Here is an 18,312-nt window from a genome sequence, read left to right as displayed (position 1 = left end):
TAAAAATGAACTATGCCGAGCATTTGTTTTGTGCTGCTCCGCGGGTGCTGGAGCGAGCTTCCAAAGCTTTCATCCGACGCCGTGAAACATTTGGTAATGAGTTAGAAAAACAGTCTACAGTCCGAAGAACGAACCCCTGCCTTCCCCCGGTGTCACTTTTTCATTGTTTCCAGTAGAGACTTTCACTTTGAAAAACACGGTGAGACCGAACTATTAAATTGAATAACTCTGCGGAAACAAAAAAAAATTGTTTTGGTCTACTATTTGGGTTACTGTTCGTTGGTGTCTATAAAATTTTCAGACAAATGGGAGATTATGAAGAAAACGCCGACTACACGTTTAAGAGATTGACACCCAATGCTGTCATAAAATGCCGGCCAATCCCCGCGTTCCTTCAGATGCTACAATTGCTCGACATCCAACTGTATTTCGGAACCCCTAGCGCAGTGGTTCTCACCCACTGATGTTTCGCGGACCCCTTTTGGATCGGCGGGGATGATGGAGGATCCCTATCGTGGCGAGGGAAAGGGAAAGCTAAAGTTTTATTATGATAATTATTTACTAAATGGATAAAACTAAGGGTTAATGTGAAGTAGATCTCTCTTATTGACATACACGAGAAACTCGCCCGAAAACTGAAACATATCTTCTCGACCCGAGAAAAGACAACGTTATTGCCGGACTTGACTGATGAGGCATGGCTTCGCGGACCCCTGGAATGCCTTCGTGGACCCCCATTTGGGAACCACTGCCCTAGCGCATGCAAAATCTGGACGCAATAACTGCAGCATTTGGACTGCTTGAAATGACTTCTCTTCACCCACGAATGGGTGCAGTTGACTTTGCTAGAGCGTTGCCAAGTATCTGGGAAATTGTAAAGAAGTAAAGAAAAAGTACAACTGCATCTTCCATTGGCCCCCAAAGGGGAAAGCAGGGGTTGCTACCCACGCCGCTTCTTGCGGGTTGCGTTGGCGTGTCGGAGCTGCGCCCGAATCCGCCCTCGCGACACTGGAGGGCTGTCCGGATAAATGCCGAGCAAGGGTTGTCGGAGGCGTGCCCCACCTTCTTCCAGTTGAGACCACTTCGTCTGGCCGTTTTTGCTGTGACCCGCGCGGGCCTAGGACAAAGGTGGAACGCGTCTCGCTGGCGACCGATTTTAGGGGGCGACCTTAGCCATGCGAGAAGGACGGGGGTATATTGGGAGGCAGAATGGAGGGTTCCAGAGGGCCTCTCTTCCCCAGCCCCTGCCGGACAAGGGGAGGCCGGTGTACAACCTGTCCATGGACGGCGTGGTCATCGTCTTCACCGGCTTTAGGTCCAAGCAAGAGCTGGTGAGTGGCTGCTCGTCTGCTGCCTCAAGCATATTGGAAGCACTTTCGTGACCAGATAAACTACTACTTACTGGTCTGAAAACTTCGCCGCTTTCCGCTCTAGAAAATATTATTGCCACGGTAGTACAATTAAAAAAAAAAAGTTAAACTAAAAGTTTAGAAACATTGAAAAATCTCACCTGTCACCAACTATAGTACAGCATAACTGCTAACTTTGGGTTTATAATGGGCATCACGCAACTGGTCGCATGTATGCATGCAGGCACCACTCATAGGAAACTGCACCTAATTGCTCCAAAGCTGCTCCAAGAAGCAAATTTTTCTGATAGAAAGGTGCTTCATAACAAGCTTTTCTCCGGTCCAATAATTGCTCCAAACTTAAAACTGGCTAAACCACCACTGGGCATGTGAAAAGGACGAGCATTCCGGTGCTGGAGGGAATTTTTGAAGATTCGTTGTAACTCGCGAGGCACTGTCGCGTGGGTGCTGCGGTGGAGGGCAGGGTTTTAAATCCACTTTCGGCTCAGCTACTTTCGCGTTTAGGCCACAAGTTTTTTACAGATTATTATGATGTACAAGGACATCTTACCTCATGTTGTCATAAGTTAGAGCAAAGAGGTTGGCGCTTGAGCGCGATATCCGAGTATGTTTCGTAGAAACGTCAATGCAGCAAATTAAATTGACCCGATGTGCGAATGTTGCCAATTAAGACACTGATATTCCGGTTCATATCAAATCAAAATTCTTTATTTTTCTCCATTTAGAGAGGGAAAACGGAGAAAAAAGCAACAGAACACAGAAAAAAGACTGGTCTTCAACTCCCCTTAGCAGCAGCAGAGACAAAGCACACAAGAGAGTTATTGCACAAAAAGAAATAGGATATGGAATTATTCGCTATCCTGTGCATTTTTAATTATTGAGCAACCTTATATGGTAGGAAAGAAAGCTGCACAGAAATGAAAAAAAGTGTTGAACTGGGAACTACTTTCCACGCGTCGGGAAAAATTGCAATTAAAATTTCCGCTTGCAATAGCCGAAAATAAAACCGGAAAAAAATAGCGAGATTTACTTAAAATAACCCTATTATGTATCTAGTCGGAATGATCATAGTTTTAAAATTAGAAAGTACTGTGCTAGGACAGGCGTGTTTGCCAATTCTTTTTTTAAACATAAACCTTTCAATGGACATCCACCTGGTTCGGAATGACAATAAAAGAAGGGAAGAAAGGTTAGAGTTTTTCCTTTCTTTCAATTCTTTTTTTGTTCGAATGACCGCAAAATGGAATCGACTTGCGGAAGAATGAGCATGTTTGAATGAAGATGTGTTGTTTTTTTATCTCTCTAAACTCCCCCCTGCTGTAACGCCCCTGGGCACTGAGGGGTAGTTATTGAATGAAGAAAAAAGTATGCTGATAAGTATTCAGAGTTAGTTACAAAATTCTTGTATGGTGCAACATTTCGGGGCAAGAGGAAATAGTGATCCAATACTTACGGTGAATTACGTATCTTGTACAGTTATAGAAACGCTTTGAAAGATTATTGAATGTGGTATCTAGTTTATGAAATGGAATGTAAATGACCCCTCAATAGCAGGAGAGATTAGAAACCCATATAAACTTTACTGAAAATGGTATCTAATATATTGAGAGGAATGCCAATGACTCCACTATCATCCAACACTGGGAACCCATTGAAACTTGGTATCTAGTTTATCCTGTGGGATGCCACTTCCTGCTCATTATTGGACAAAAATTAAAATCAGCGCAAAGACACGGACAGGAATGAAAAGGTAGACGAAGAACAGCCTTCTCGTTCTTGTCTGTGTCTTTGCAGTGCTTTTAATTAACGTAGAAGTTTGGGCTAGTTGGTAAGTAGACACGATAAAAACAAGAGCGCAAAGACAAGGACGAAGTAGAAGAAACTGTAGGACACAGCTCTGTGTCCTGTGGTTTCTTCTACTTCGTCCTTGTCTTTGTGCTGTTTTCTTCTTATCATGCTTTTAATTATAAGCATGAAATACCAACTAGCCCAAACGTGAACATTAGTCATTATTGGAAAACATTGGAAGCACATTAGCACTCCATGGGAAGTGGTATCTAATTTAACTGATGGGGTGCCAATGACTGCCGGATATGTAACAACACTGGAAGCCCATTCGTCCTTGATTGGAAGTCGTTTCTAATCCAGTGCCATTGACTGCCCAATACAGTCTAAGCTCGTTATAACAGACCTTGATTTTGACCAAGATTTCGGTCTGTTGTAAAAGGAGTATGTTGTATGCAGAAATGAAGTTGAGTCAATAGTATGTAGAAAACCAACCAAACTTCACAAATCGGTATGTTATATCCAAATGTCTGTTGTATCCAGTTCTGTTGTAATGAGCTTGGACTGTATTGGTGAACATTGGAAGCCCATTGGCCCTTCAATGAAAGTGGTATCCAATAGGGTGCCAATGACTGCCCAATATTTGACAATATTGAAAGCCGATTGGTGCTTCATTGGAAGTGGTATCCATTTTATCTAATGGGGTGCCAATGACTGGCCAATATTTGACAACATTGGAATCTCCTTGGCACTCCAGAAATGAAACAATTTTTCTCCCCCCCTCGCTTAAACTAGACCGAGGGGAGCTGCTTTCCCTGTAGCTACCTCCCTATTAGTGTGATGAGGGAAGGGTTCGTTCATCTGCAGTGTGACCTTCTCCTCTTGTGCCACTACATGGGAGCCAGCGTCCGGGACAAGTTTTCCAAAGCCAATGTGACCCACTGTGTCGCAGATTCCGTGATAAGCGACAAGTATGAGGTAAGCTGTCCTAACCCTGTATTTTGTGGCAGCCTGAAATCCGTCAACGTTCTTGCAGCTTTCCTCCGCCTTCGACATCCCTGTCATGAAAAAGGAATGGCTGCTGGAGGCTTGGAAGCACCGCGATGAGCCAGACTTCTCGGCTACCAACGAAACCATGGTATTCCAACGCCGTTGCACGCATCTGCATAGTGACCGCATCCTCTTCCGAATGAACGAGACACACAATGTCCGTTGCATTTGACGATGATTGGGGAGGGCCGGATGTTGGCGAAACTTTTGCGAGTTTTGTCGACCCGGTAAAATGCAGGATAAAAAATGGCCACTCCCCGTAACTCCGGTGGGTCCGTTGGCAAGAAACGCTGTCATCCTTAAAGGCCGATCCACAGAGTCGTCTTCTGAGTCTTCAGCCATTCTCCTCCTAGAAGAATAGCCCATCGCTTAAAATTCAGGCAAAAGTTGCTTTTCCCACTCCAATTACCCCGAAGCTGACAGTGCTGTGGAAGCTACATGCTTGTTGGGCCAGCAACACTTTTGCCATGTGATCACGCTCCCTCGCGCATACCTACGCGCAGAGAATGAGGTCAGGTGATGAAAGGGAGGTGGTTGATTGATCCAGCAAGCGCATGGCTTCCACTGCACCGTCTGTTTAGGGGTGAAGGGAATAAGTGAGGTCCAGTGTCGTGTGACGTGTGTTTGGGCCTGGTGATGAGCTTTGGGTACGCAAATGTATCACAGTGAAAAGGCAGAGAGCTTTTGAAGGGAAGAAGGTACGAAATAGTTTGCTGTGTTTTCAAAATTTCGTACCGAAAATCGGGCTTTTGTCTTTCTACCTTCCTTCTTTTGGCCCACTAAACGATATTCTATTAGTAAAATCCCGGTCTAAATTCATTTATCCCAGACCAATATTCTTTTCATGGGCCCTTTAACTCTTTCTGTATCACGGGGAAACAGAATTTTTGATGGATGGACAAAACATTTTAATCTTAAGAACTGGTCAGCATTTGGCTAATTAGATAACATAAAAATTTAGCCAATCTGCTGCTCTTTAAAAGAAAAATGTTTGCACTAATGTCTGAAACAAGTTTCTCAAATTTATATGCTGAAGTAAAGTGGTCATTCGAGCTAGTTGGTACATCACTACGATAAAACAGTGCACAAAACGTCTTCCTCCGACGTTTAGTCCTCTGTTTTATCTTAGGTATCTGCTGAACAATGAATTTGTGCAAAAATTATAACAAAAAGTGTAAACATTTGCAGCTGTATGAAATTGTACTATGATTTAAAAAAATCCTAAATATACAAAGTGAGCACTATAATCACCTCCCTAAATTAGAGAGCTCTATCTGATCCAGCAATCTCTCGGTCTGCGGACAGGCTTTCATGGTGTTGTGCCCTTTGGAGACGACGCTGCTGCATCATGCGGAAGTGCATGTTTCTTCAGAACGCTTTTTTTCACAAAACCTCGGTTTGTTATAGCACTGCTACACCTTATCTTCTGCTGCTGTGTTTAGAGACCGACGACCAGTTCGCGTTTTCCACTTTTCTCCCGCTTCCTCCTCTTCCCCCTTCTACCCTGTCCACCGTTGCCTGTTTTCTCGTCCCCCACGGTGAGGAGGATCTTCTGCCTTGCAGAATCTCAAGTCTAATCGTCGGCCTTTAAGGCTTGCGGCACACAAAAAAATGGGTGCCCCAGTCCAGGGCGGCGTAGAAAGCTAAAACGACTCATTCCAACAAGCACCCGTCGATATTCTGCGCCTTGGAGATGGAGCATTGCTGTAGGAGCTCAAATCAAATGTTCTACTATCACCCACAGTCCTCACTGCCGCTGTCATCAATAAAACAGTTGGCAAAAGCGGTTAAAAATGTGCGATATAGGCTATCTTTGTAGCGGTCCCCAGTGCCAGCAAGACGCCACGTTGGACAAGTTGCACTGCCCGAGAGAGATTTGTTTCTGATAGTTGACCAGCTTGGGAGAAAGTGCAAAGGGAAGTTTAGTGCAACATGTTCCTGCACGTGGAATCCACGGATGACCAGTGGGCTTGCTATGGAAATCCCCAGATGCAGCTGCGGATCGAGGCCTTGAGGAACTGCAAGGTGTCCTTCCTTGGCTTCTCGGAGGACGAGCGGACGCACATGGAGGAGGTGGCCGTGGCCAACGGTGCGTGTCTGACCGCGTCCGGAATGGGTCCCGACCAACCTTTTCCTCGCAGGGGCCCTGGTGCTGCCCCCTAGCCACCCGTCGCTCCACTTTCTGGTGGTGGACGACTGCAACCCGGTGCCGCCCGTGCTGCCGCCCACCCTCGCCGCCACCACGGCCGTCGTCAGATCGGAGGTGCTGCTTCCCCCGTCTTCACAAAATATGCTTTGTCCCACGGTTTAGTCTAAAATGAACAGCACAGGTTGCCCGACTAGGCCCCTAGCACCAGACTACATTTGCTGCACAAGCAGCTGCAACACTGTCTGTGCTTCGATTCCCTCAAGGGGTATCTAAGCACGGACCTCTTGCTCCGTAATCCGAACCCCTGTCCTTGTGCCGGATAGGCGGCTACGATTATCCTCGTTATACTTGCCTTGTTCTCGTGTGGCCACAATAATAGTGCATGTTGCGCAATCCCGTAATTACCAGACGTTAGTTGGTCTTGTAATCGTTTTACCGTGTGCTTATGAATCTGGGGGAAGCCTTTAAAGTGATTGCATAGATTGACTTGGTAACGTATTGCGCTACGGTTTGCTACAAAGGTGCCTGAAGGTGATGGAAGCGTCGCATCAAAATTGCAAAACACAAACTTACCTAAGCAAAAAGTAAAAAAAAAACAATAACAGATTTTTTTTACCTGCGGTGCCCGGCTGCTATATACGCACCCTCTGACTGGTGCAACGACCGACAGGTGGCGGCAGCGGCTCCTGCGTCAGCTTACTGCCCGGTCTTGCTAAAAGCAGACGATATGTAGGTTAAATTACTTGACGAATCGTCGGTTTTATTTGTTTTGTGTACAGTTAATGTTTTATTAAGAACTCAGTTTTTGATAAAAAAAAATATATTGTCCGCTTTTTGGTGCGACTGGGCGGTAAGCTTGTGCCAGGGCCGCTGCCGCCATCTGTCAGTCGTTGGGCCAGTCAGAGGGTGCGGGGATAGCAGACAGACGCTGTAGGTAAGAAAAATCAGTTATTGTTTTATTTACTTTTTACTCCGGTAAGTTTGTTCTTTGCAATTTTCCAAATTCCAACGTTCCAAATTGCACAGCTCACTTTGTTTATCATGGCCGGCAGGCCCATCTACCGGGACCGCAGCTTCGCCATTATGCTGGTTCCAATTTGTTTCCTTGGCCTTCTGCTCGTGTTTTGAGCACCTCGCCTGGCGGCACCTTTGGCACAAAGTCGTGAGAGCCATCCGAAGTTTGGCGACGGGGTCTGCTACGAGCTGCATGCATGCTGATGAACTTGAGTCGCCACAGCATGTTTCCTAAAAGAAGTTCTTTTCTCTTTTTGCAGTGGTTCTGGGCCAGCATTCAAATGGCACGCTGCTTCACTGCAAAGTCGTATCTCTACGAGAATGTGAGTCCATCTTCTCTGTTTTCTGAGTTTGCCCATTATGAAATTTTGCAAATCTGTTGCGAGTCTTTTTTAGTTTGCATTGTAAATAGATTTGGTGGAGAGCCGGTGGTACAGTTGCATATTATAGGAAAGAAGCCAAGTGAGCTTATTGCTTCGAGGGCCTCTCGTACTGTGCAACAAAAAAAAAGGTGATCGGACAATTCTTTGGTGCGCACAAGCGGCATTTCAGTGGCCGTTCAATATTTTAGTCACTTGGTGCTTGGCTGGCCAACGGTCTGTTGCCAGATCAATGCTGATTTCGGCGCCGACACGAGCACCTTTCGAATGACTGTCATGGGACGAAGTAAATGGCTTTCGGCGAAACAAGAATCAAAATTTATCCTGTGACCTTGTCACTTCTGCGTCAGCAGCCCTTGTGGCCGAAGTGCACAACCACTCTGGTAGTGACACTGAGTGAAGAACTGGGGTCAGCTCAGGGGTCAGCTGGACATTCCCAGTTGGGAGTTCACCATTCGCAGTTGGGCCAAGAACACAGTTATGGGACCAACTGGTTGGATGGATTCCCAGTCAGGGTACCAGTGGTCATTCTCTACCCTTTTCATTTCGGCTAATCAAAATAGCCACTGCCTCGTCAAGGGCTAGTTGGATTCCAGCTGCAGCCAAAAGAATATGGAACACAAAAAGACAGATTTTTCCGTCTTTATTACAAAAAAGGTGTAGAATCAAGCGTTCTGTGGTTCACCACTTCAACGTTATAATGGCCCTTTCGGATAAGAGGGATGAAGTGTTTGCCAAGGCCACCTTCACTGTGCTGTAGTTTGCAAGATGGGCCTAGGCTCTCCTCCCCATCATGTACAAAACAAGTGTTCACCTTTCTGCACGCAAGTCCTAGCACGATGCGGCAGTGCTCCCACCTTGCAATCCAACATTTTCAATCACTCGGGACCCAGGTCACCGAGGTAGAAATACTTCCCGCCATGTTGTCGTTGCCCTGCTGTGGCTCGCGCAGTGCATGTAGTCTCTGTGGGCACCCGCCGATCGCTCAGTCTTCCTATCTTTGGGGTTTAGTGCTGCCACCAGGACGTATTTGCGGTTGAGTCGAAGGAAATGTAGATAAGGTTTCGATGTTTCGAAAACATTAAAAACACATTGATCCAGATGCCACGGTGGGGGTCGCATTTTCCTTCTGCCACGCCATAGCACCGCTAATGCAGCGCCCTCCCTCGTCAGAGCTAGAAACTAGTCCACGATACATCGATTGCGCAATGATACACCCAAGCGCGTCGTTAAAATTTTGACACCTCATTAGCCTCGAATAACGATTTAGTTCTTGGAACGAATATGTAAGTCAATATTTTGTAACGCATTTTGATTTATATGCATTAATTTTTGCGGCGAATGAATGTAAATATATCAATTAAAATACATAAAAGCGGGAATGTTAACTTTTTATTTATTTTGATTAGCCGAAATGAAAAGGGTAGGGAATGACCACTGGGGGGTACCCTGACTGGGAATCCATCCAACCAGTTGGTCCCATAACTGCGTTCTTGGCCCAACTGCGAATGGTGAACTCCCAACTGGGAATGTCCAGCTGACCCCTGAGATGACCCCAGTTCTTCACCCAGTGTCACTACCAGAGTGGCACACTGACACAGTATCCCCTGGAACTGCATTGAACCAGAGTGAAGCTTTGGCAGTATTTCTGAGCTCGCTTATAACCCAGGTTTTTCAAGCTGGATGACACGCTCGGCTCCAGAGCTGGAGGATACGCCAGTGTGTGCTTTGGTCGTAGGCACTGAAACACGAGGCCTTTAGTCTTTGGCCACGGCCGGTGCATTGATGTGCTCCGGAAGTGGCAGGGGGAGCTCAGGGAACCAGTTTGAGAAGCCTCGGGCGTTTCTGGCATTATTAGGATCGCGGAAGACGACGTCGTAGACGCGACGCAACGTATACCGACGCGTGCCGTGGCAGCCCCTGCAGCCCGGCCCGGCGTCCCTGTGCTCTCCGCCGTCGGGGAGCGAGAGCAAGCGGCGGCGCCTGCGGGAGAGCATGGCCCAGCAGCTGGCCCAGGAGGTGGCCCACGTGAACCCCTTCTCCCCGGAGAGCCCCCGCCACCGGAGGCGCGTCTCGGCCGCCAACAACCGCTCCATCTCCGTCCTCGACGTCACCCTGTCACCGGAGAAAGGTGCCCAGGGTGCGTACCCAGCCTCCCCTTGAAACTGCCCGACACCCACTACAATATCGCGCACATGCTGTGTGCTCCTGGCTCGTTTGCTGCACATTTTGTGCGCCTCCAAGTTTATCAGAAATGTTCAGACATGTCTAATTTTACCGCACTATTTACGTTGCGGTACTCCGAGCAATTCCGAAATTGGCTACTTTTTCATTGAGTGGAAAGTTTATTCATTTAGAGGGAAGTTTATTTTCTGACATTCAAGTTCTATTTTAGCACTTTCAAAAAATGCTTTTGGCGAGCCTAAGAAAAGTTTCTTTGGGGGTTGAAAGGCTCCGGGCAAGACAAATGGATCCTTCGAAAACCGTAAAGATGTGGCTCTATCAGATATCTCTGGCATGTCTGAAAATGCCGATGGGCTAAGCTTTCTTGGTTTTTTTTAAATATATACTCGTTGTTGATCTGGAAATCTCTTGTCTTGCTATCGCCTTTAGGGATGTGGCACTCTCTTTCTATCCAATCTCATATTTACGGCGAATTTGCGTCGTAATAAAGAAAGGAGGTTCTATTTGTTTTGAAGCGATACTGGGTCTCACGATTCCAAAACGGCTCGCTGTTGATTGCAAAATGGCTCAAGAGCAAGGATCCTCACTTGTTCGTTGCATCTCGTTTCCCACGCATCGTAAATGTTCGCCTTTGAGGAAATGAGTACAAACTTGCTGCATTGCAAACGTTTGGATTGTCGAGACTCGCAATAACATTGAATCGCCAATTTTGCAGGAAAGAAGAAAGTGTTTTTCGCGGTAAAACGCTCCTGCTGACTGCCTCCCCGGAGCATTTCGCTGGGAAAAGCAGATGGGCGCTTCCTTGTGTATTGCCGTAATAGACACTTTTGAAAAGTGCGCGCCCTCCACTAACTACTCCGAGGCTGTCGCATCTTGGGCACGCACTTTGAGCGTGCTGTGGATGCACATTCTGCGTCGGCACTTGGAGCAAGCTTAATTCCAAATTTAATTGACGCGGGCGCTGCGTCGGTGTCACGCCGTAAGATACCCTTTATGTGAAGACACACGGTACAGCAAACGCTACGATGCAGTTGACCAGATAAAGTCCTATTGGCACGCATCCGGGTAACCACCGCTGACAACATCTTTGATGGCACAGCTGAAAAAAAAAAAAAAAAAAAAAAAAAAGAATGAAATGCAAAAGGTGTTTTGTTGTTGCGATACTTGAGCACACGCGTGAGTTCAACGGACGCTGGCTCGAACGATGCACCAGAGATTTCTCCGCTCGAACGCAGTCATAAAGCTGTTCTTGCCGCCGTTGAGGCACGAAACTAGGATCAGTGAAGCTAGCAACGGACACGCTTCAAGTGTCAAGTTTTACGTGACCTAGATGACTTAAAAAAAAAGCATGGCTCTTATAGAAAAGAAACCGAGCTTGCGACAGGCTATCCCTGATGGTAGAGCCATCTGGTGGCACCGCTTGTAACCAAGGCGAGGAGAAGACTTTATTTGGGTGACACAAGCGTTGGCCACACTTACAAATCGCACCGGTCGGCACCGACTCGGGTCCGTGCAGAAAACAATGTCCACTATAGCCGGCATTGCTCGACGGACTTTCGTAAAAGGTTCTATTGGTGCGCAAAGTGTCTGATGGTGCCTTGATGCTTCCAGCGGCAGACGCCCTGCGGGAGGGTCAGGAGAACGGAGTCCCCCCCGGTGTGGACCTGGGCGGCATGTCCAAGCGCCAGCAGGTCTGCTGGGAGCTGCTGCAGACGGAGACCAACTACGTGGCCATCTTGCACACCATCCTCACGGTGGGCAGCACCTTTTGCCGCCTCCGATGCACTCATTGATCTCGGAGGTCGCCATTGAGAATGACTAGGCATGAGCGAAAAGTGGATTTCGAGTTCGAGGTGGGTGATGGTATTGGCCGAACGCGTCGAATAGTTTCTTCGAGCTTTTCGCTACTGTTCTGCCACGCTTAATTGAAAACCCCGCCGAACTCTTCGAAGATGTTCCTACTTCATTCATAAACCAAGTAAATTTTCATCTAATTACATTTATGAACTGTGGCCTCAAAGTGCAGTGCCTTCATGGAGATGACAAGTAAACGACAGATTTGTTGTAAAATTAAAGTTATAGAGATGCGCGGCCATATCTAATTGAGGGGACTCGTAAAATTTCAGCTGAAAGGAACAAAACGTGTTAGCATTTAGCACGGAGGTTCCGACTCGGCGAACGATGGGAATTTCAACCTCGCAATTCTGCATACTGTTGTCTTTGGAGAGCCGGTTTGTTCTCTTGGGCGTCGGCGGTTCTGAATGCAGCCACCGCAGCTCCCCTCAATTGTTGCCTACGGTCCGTACGCTATTGTCTCCGAAGAGCCAGTTTTTACTCTCGGGTGTCGGCGGTCTCGTGCAAACGTCGTCGTCGCTGCACCTTGGTTTTTCGTCATAGCGTACGTTGTGCTTACTGGGGAAATAAAAGCGTGGGACTACGCCCCAATGCCATCGTACGTCAATAGCGGTGCGTCATTGGAAGCGTGCCGGAAGGCTCTTTCCTTCTTACGTAACAGGCAAAGTGGCCGGAACACCGCAGCCTCGCAAAACCAGTCCAGTTTAAACTAAAATTGGCTGCATGTACCGGGGCAATAAAGGCTCACGCATTTAAAAGACAATCACGAATGATGAATGCACCAGGCATTCACAATCCTGCTTTGAAAGCTTATTTTTCTCCTAAGCATGCTGCTGCAATATACATATTTTTCAGTGTCGATCGTAGCAGATTAGCCCCCATGAGCGAGCTTCTTACTGAGCACCAGAGCACGACAGAGAAGCGACACCCGCAAGGTCGAGCTCTGCGAGTGGTGCTTCTCTGTGGCGCACCGATGCTCGGTAACAAGCACGTTTATTGGGGCTAAACTGTCTGATTTGAAACTTAGAAAAATATGAATATTGCGGTTCATCTGAAGCGAATGTTTGCGCAACCCATTGGATTTTACTATATTTTTGCTAAAATTGTTTTGCAAACATTGCTCAAGTGCAGTGGGTAGATTGGATTTAATCGTGAGACCCTCGGACCTGCCCATCTGGGAAGGTGGCCATGTTTGAAAGGTGGGTGACGTACACTCGACGAGGTAGGGGGAGCTTAGAGTGGTAAACTGGAAGTTCAAAAGTGGCACCTTCCAATTGCCGCCTTGTTGTACGCAAAAGTGACTTCTCGTCACGTGACGTCACCGGTAAGATGGCAGCACCCAGAGCTGGAGGATGCCAGTTCGTTCGGTGCGCGGTAGCTGTGATGTGCCGCTGCTTTCTGACGATTTTGGGCTTCTTCCTGCTCTCTGACGGAGGTTTAACATAAAGATCTGAGGGATGTGTGCTTTTTGCACAAGATGGCTGTGGGCACCCATGAGATAGCATCAGTCGTATCGCCGTAGTGGTGCTCGGATTCCCCGACGTGTTCGAAGACCGATAGAACTTTTAGAATGAAACTTTTGCATTTTCCTGGCTTTGTTTGAACGTTGGAATGTCCGAGAATCGAAGCGAAATGTATGCATCACGTGTGGGGCCTAGGGGAAGTTGTTTTAACTTTTAGCGAGGAAGCTCCTGTGGCACCATTGTTTTTCACAATTTATTTCGTAAACTCGTAAAGCGTCGTAAACTTTGTCGCTGATTGGACGACATTTGCTGTCGGAAAATGCGCGTATCTCGCACAACCGAGGCACAGACCGTAATGCAAGAAATTTTTGCTCGGCGCATCAGAATCTTTGTTGTTCGTTTGCACTGATCAAGAAACATCAAGAAGGCAATGTGGAATTCGCAGCATTTTATTTAACATCCCGACCGTTTTGTAGTTAACCCACTTGTTACACAGAAACCAAAAAGCGAATCTAAACGAAACAAAAAACTCTCGAAACTGGGTAAAAACAAGGTGGGATCCAGATGCAAAGCGAGACTTTCAGTTGTGCAAAGATGCATTCGCGCGATAGTGGATGCACAAACAGCATGCCAAATTCTCGGCGTTACGTAGTGTATGCACTTACATTTATTACGTGATGGCAAGATGGAGGGATATCCAGCTGGCCTCTCTTGCGGATTCAAAATTTTAAGCAAGACTCGGACCGAATTGATATGTGAGAACTCTACAGGCGTTTCACCTCCGAAAGGATTGGCAAGTCAAGCGCACACGAATCGAATAATACATTTCTAGTGCCACATACCGCAAAATACCGGGCAAGTGCCCACTCAAAATTTTGAGATAATCATGAAAAAATGGGGGATGGGCGCTGTCCGGTCATCAGTTCTTCATATCATTGTACTGTGCATATTTTCTAAGATTTTACAAATTTGGGTATGGGCGGATGCTCGGTATTTTACGGTAGGATCGAAATAAAGCCTCTATTGTCCCTTGTCAGTGCACCAACTGCTGCGGTTGCACTGACAAGGGACGTCAAATTAATGGAGCCACTATTTTCCCTTGTCCCTTGTCAGTGCACCCACTGTTGCGGTTGCACTGACAAGGGACGTTGAAATAATGAAGCCGCTATTTTCCCTTGTCAGTGCACCCACCGTTGCAGTTGCACTGACAAAAGACGTCGAAATAATGAAGCCGCTATTTTTCCTTGTCAGTGCACCCACTGTTGCGGTTGCACTGACAAGGGACGTTGAAATAATGAAGCCGCTATTTTTCCTTGTCAGTGCACCCACTGTTGCGGTTGCACTGACAAAAGACGTCGAAATAATGAAGCCGCTATTTTCCCTTGTCAGTGCACCCACTGTTGCGGTTGCACTGACAAGGGACGTCGGAGTAATGAAGCCACTATTTTCCCTTGTCCCTTGTCAGTGCACCCACTGCTGCGGTTGCACTGACAAAAGACGTCGAAATAATGAAGCCGCTATTTTTCCTTGTCAGTGCACCCACTGTTGCGGTTGCACTGACAAGGGACGTTGAAATAATGAAGCCACTATTTTGACGTGTCACGTCGAAATAATTTAAAAAATATTTCGACGGTGTACGTTGAAAAGGTCACTGCCTTCTATATTAATGGGGCAAAATTGCATCGCGAAAAATGGGTTGCCGGAGATTTGTTCCACTATGTGTCCACATTGATGGGGTCCGTATTAAGGAGACAAGACTGTACTCTACGGGTGGAGATCACTTCCGCCGTACCAGAAGGGGTCCCTGGAACAGCAGTGGTTACAAACCCTGACTCTAACCATCTCTCCCATTGGGGGGGATCAGCTTTTCAAAGCTCCCCTGGAGAACCCCGACGGGGAGCCGCTCCTGGACCCCACCGAGATCAGGATCATCTTTGGAAATCTGCCGCCCATCTACCAGGTGGGCACCTTTGGCACTCGCCTCCTCCTTTAAAATTTCCCAAACACTCCTCCTCGAGAAGCTACTTTCACCTAGATATATCACCCTTGCATGCGCTTACAGGTTCGCTTATATACATATTTTTTGTTCTTTGCTGCCCGATAATCTTTATTCGTTACCGTTGCGTGCATTTGTATCTGTCATCGATGGCTGCAGACTGGGAGGCTGTGATATCTGAAAAGAAATACGTTTGTATGTATAGTGGCAAATCTGGAAGGCACGATATTTGCTCGAGTATCCCTAGCGGGTGACGGGACCTGCTACATGCTCCGCCTCCAGCACCTCCTCGTTGCCATCTGCCAAGTTTTGGCCGTCCGATTAAGTGCTCTGAAATACCAAAAGCTCTCATTCGAGGCATTGACCGGGTACTTCAAAAACACTAACACCCCCCCAAAAAATATTTTTTAAATTTTTTGTTAGGTGATTTATTATGGTGTCCGAAGACTATCCAATCAGTATTTTGCTACAGTGTCACATATAGTTATAATAAAGTAAAAAAATGCAACTGTTCAAAACCAAAACCAAAACTGAACTGGGGAGGAAAAAGAAATATATAAAAAAAATAGTGTTGCCAAAAATCTAGAAAAAAAAATTGCAACTTTTTTTTTTATGTATTGTATTTGCAGTTTTTTAGAAGCCACAAAAAATGGGTATCATATTTTTTGTCCATTTCTAGTATTGAGTGTGTGCCTTCGATGGACCCACGACTTAATATTGATGTATATTTCGCAGTAAACAATTTGGCATTTGCGCACCTCAAACATGCTGAACTTGTCTCCAAAGTACTCGACTATTTTTTAAGAATTGAACGTGAACGAGCACAGAAAGTTTCAAGTAAGATTCGAGTGCATTTCAGTTCTTCAAAATTGAAATGATTTTCTCACCTGTACGAATGTTTCAGGTGCATCGCAGCCTGCAGCTAGTGCTGCAAAGCATGCTGCGTTCATGGACGGACAACCACAGCATCGGGGAGGCCATACTTCATCACGTACGAAACTGGCAGTTTTCTTTTTTCTCTTCACTTTAAAACCGATATAGTAGAATCTTGAGGACACGATCACGCACGCACTGATCCAAATTTCGGAATGATGCAAATTTTTTTTAACCAAAGAGCTTGATTTGTGATTTCTTACATTTTGGAATAGCGTGAGTACTAGTGATGGTAGTGCTGCACCATATTGCGCCGCGAGTCTGTTACATCTTCTGCCAAAGTGCTATTTTTTCTAAAATGGACGAAGCAAGAAAAAAAAAATAATTATTCGTCGACTTTAATATTTAGAGAAGGAGGAAAGGAAAAGTATACAGATATGTATGTCCCAACATCTCTACGAACTGTTTGTTTTATCTCGGGTGAGAGTACAGTCGAAGGCTCAAATGCATACTAAAAGCGCAAGTGACGGGGCACTTTCTTCATTTAGTTGGTGAAAGGAAGATGGACAAAGGCCACGATGTCACGCTTGGACGCTGGTTGCTCCCATTGGCTCGTACTTGCTCACAACCAGGCTGGTTGGTTGGTGCACTGGTGGATTGATGGCCGACATCGTCTAAATTTGCAGAGGATGTCGGCGATGTGAGGAGCTAGAAATTGAGAGAAAAGGTTGTCCAATTGTATGATGGCGGCTTCTGTGGTAAGACAGAACTCTAAGGTCTTGTGCTCCTGATCAGGTCACCTGATTATCGTGTTTGCCGCATGTCTCTGTGTCTTCTCTCACCAGCGTGTCGAGCTTCACCGCTTTCCACCGGAGTGCTAGGAGCAGTGGCTGACATGGGAGAGCACCTGAGTTAGCGCAATGGGCTCACTAATTATGCTCAGTACTATGCCAGATTTACTTTTTTGGTCTCGGCGGTAGGTTGATCTTCAACTTTAAAAATCTTCACCCAGAAAGAAAAAAAATATGGGTGTATATATGAAATCACAATTGTTCCTGCGCAGCTGTCGATCGAAACAAGAGCGAACTTTGACTTCACTCTGGCCCCAACGCTGCTAAGGAGCAGCATCACTTGCACGAGTGTAAGCGTGTAAGGGATTGCTCAAAACATACCTGGTTGGGAAACATTTTGACGGCCCTTTAGCACGGTTTGAGGTCGTCCAGGCGAACTCCCGGTTGATAGGAAGGTGGAGTCGGGATGAGCGTCCTATCTTGGATGGCGCTTGGGCTGAGCGTGCACTAACCGTGGGCTCTCTCGCAGAGGGAGGACTTCGAGAAGGCCTACCCCCCGTTCGTCAACTTCTTTGAGAAGACCAAAGAGACCCTGATGCAGTGCGATGCAGAGCGGCCCAGGTTCCACGCCTTTCTCAAGGTGAGCTGGCTCGGCGGTCGACCTCCTGGGCGCTATAGGGCACCAACCAGGATTCCGGGTTTTCTTCCTGTTGCGGGAGACTGCCAGTGTGGTCAAGGAGGTTGTTTCTTGCCGCGGTGGAAAAAGATCCCCGGAGGCCGTGGGGATTTTGAGTGGCGATCCATTGCTCCCTTTGTCCCTCTGTAGGGTTTGCTAGGAGCACCCTCCTCCAGTCAATGCAGGTTTCTGAAAACTTAGATGCAGTAATCCCTCGTTATTTCGATACAAGTGATAAAGCCAAAAAACATGGCGACAGCTGCTTTAAGGGGGGACACTGGCTAGAGGTTGAACTTTTGAACTACTCATGTGATTGGAATGAAATTTGCAGGGGAGATTTAACTTCAAATGTAGGTGTACTCTGCAAACTTTCAGCTCTCTAGGACAACTTTACATAACTGCATAAGAAGATGTGTCACTCTTCGTTAAGAAATCTGTGATATGCAAATGAAGCTATTAAGCACTGTTTTGACTGCTTGAATATAAAGTGGGGAATATAGGACCTCGGTCTATCTAGTTTTAATAACTTAAATGTAAATCTTTCAGGAACAGTTATTACCTCAAAATATGAGATGCATATCTGTCCTATGTCAATTTTTGAAAACATAGCTTTTTCTCAATGAGGACTTTAATTTAAAACAAAATAAAGTAGATAGCCCAATTCCCCAGTAAATTTCAGTTCAGAAACATCTTGATTGTGGTATCAAAATAATTTTACCTTCGAACA

The 18,312-nt window shown here is 46.5% G+C and overlaps 1 protein-coding gene across 1 annotated transcript in view; it reads left to right on the top strand.

Moving 5' to 3' along the window:
* Positions 1-18,312, top strand: part of LOC8042021 (protein ECT2) — a 96,737-nt gene that overhangs the window by 9,824 nt on the left and 68,601 nt on the right. Inside the window, exons 5-15 of the mRNA XM_029989627.2 lie at positions 1,242-1,331; positions 4,023-4,133; positions 4,192-4,293; positions 6,195-6,294; positions 6,347-6,468; positions 7,629-7,691; positions 9,666-9,888; positions 11,544-11,686; positions 15,114-15,209; positions 16,150-16,236; positions 17,439-17,549. Of these exons, the coding sequence (XP_029845487.2) occupies positions 1,242-1,331; positions 4,023-4,133; positions 4,192-4,293; positions 6,195-6,294; positions 6,347-6,468; positions 7,629-7,691; positions 9,666-9,888; positions 11,544-11,686; positions 15,114-15,209; positions 16,150-16,236; positions 17,439-17,549 (1,248 nt within the window). The remainder of the gene's footprint in view (positions 1-1,241; positions 1,332-4,022; positions 4,134-4,191; positions 4,294-6,194; positions 6,295-6,346; positions 6,469-7,628; positions 7,692-9,665; positions 9,889-11,543; positions 11,687-15,113; positions 15,210-16,149; positions 16,237-17,438; positions 17,550-18,312) is intronic.

The sequence above is a fragment of the Ixodes scapularis genome, unplaced genomic scaffold (assembly GCF_016920785.2).
Source record: "Ixodes scapularis isolate PalLabHiFi unplaced genomic scaffold, ASM1692078v2 PGA_scaffold41__6_contigs__length_2269736, whole genome shotgun sequence".
In the NCBI taxonomy this organism is placed as follows: domain Eukaryota; kingdom Metazoa; phylum Arthropoda; class Arachnida; order Ixodida; family Ixodidae; genus Ixodes; species Ixodes scapularis.
The sequence above is the reverse complement of the archived record's forward strand: the minus strand, read 5'-3'. Positions and strand labels throughout refer to the sequence as shown.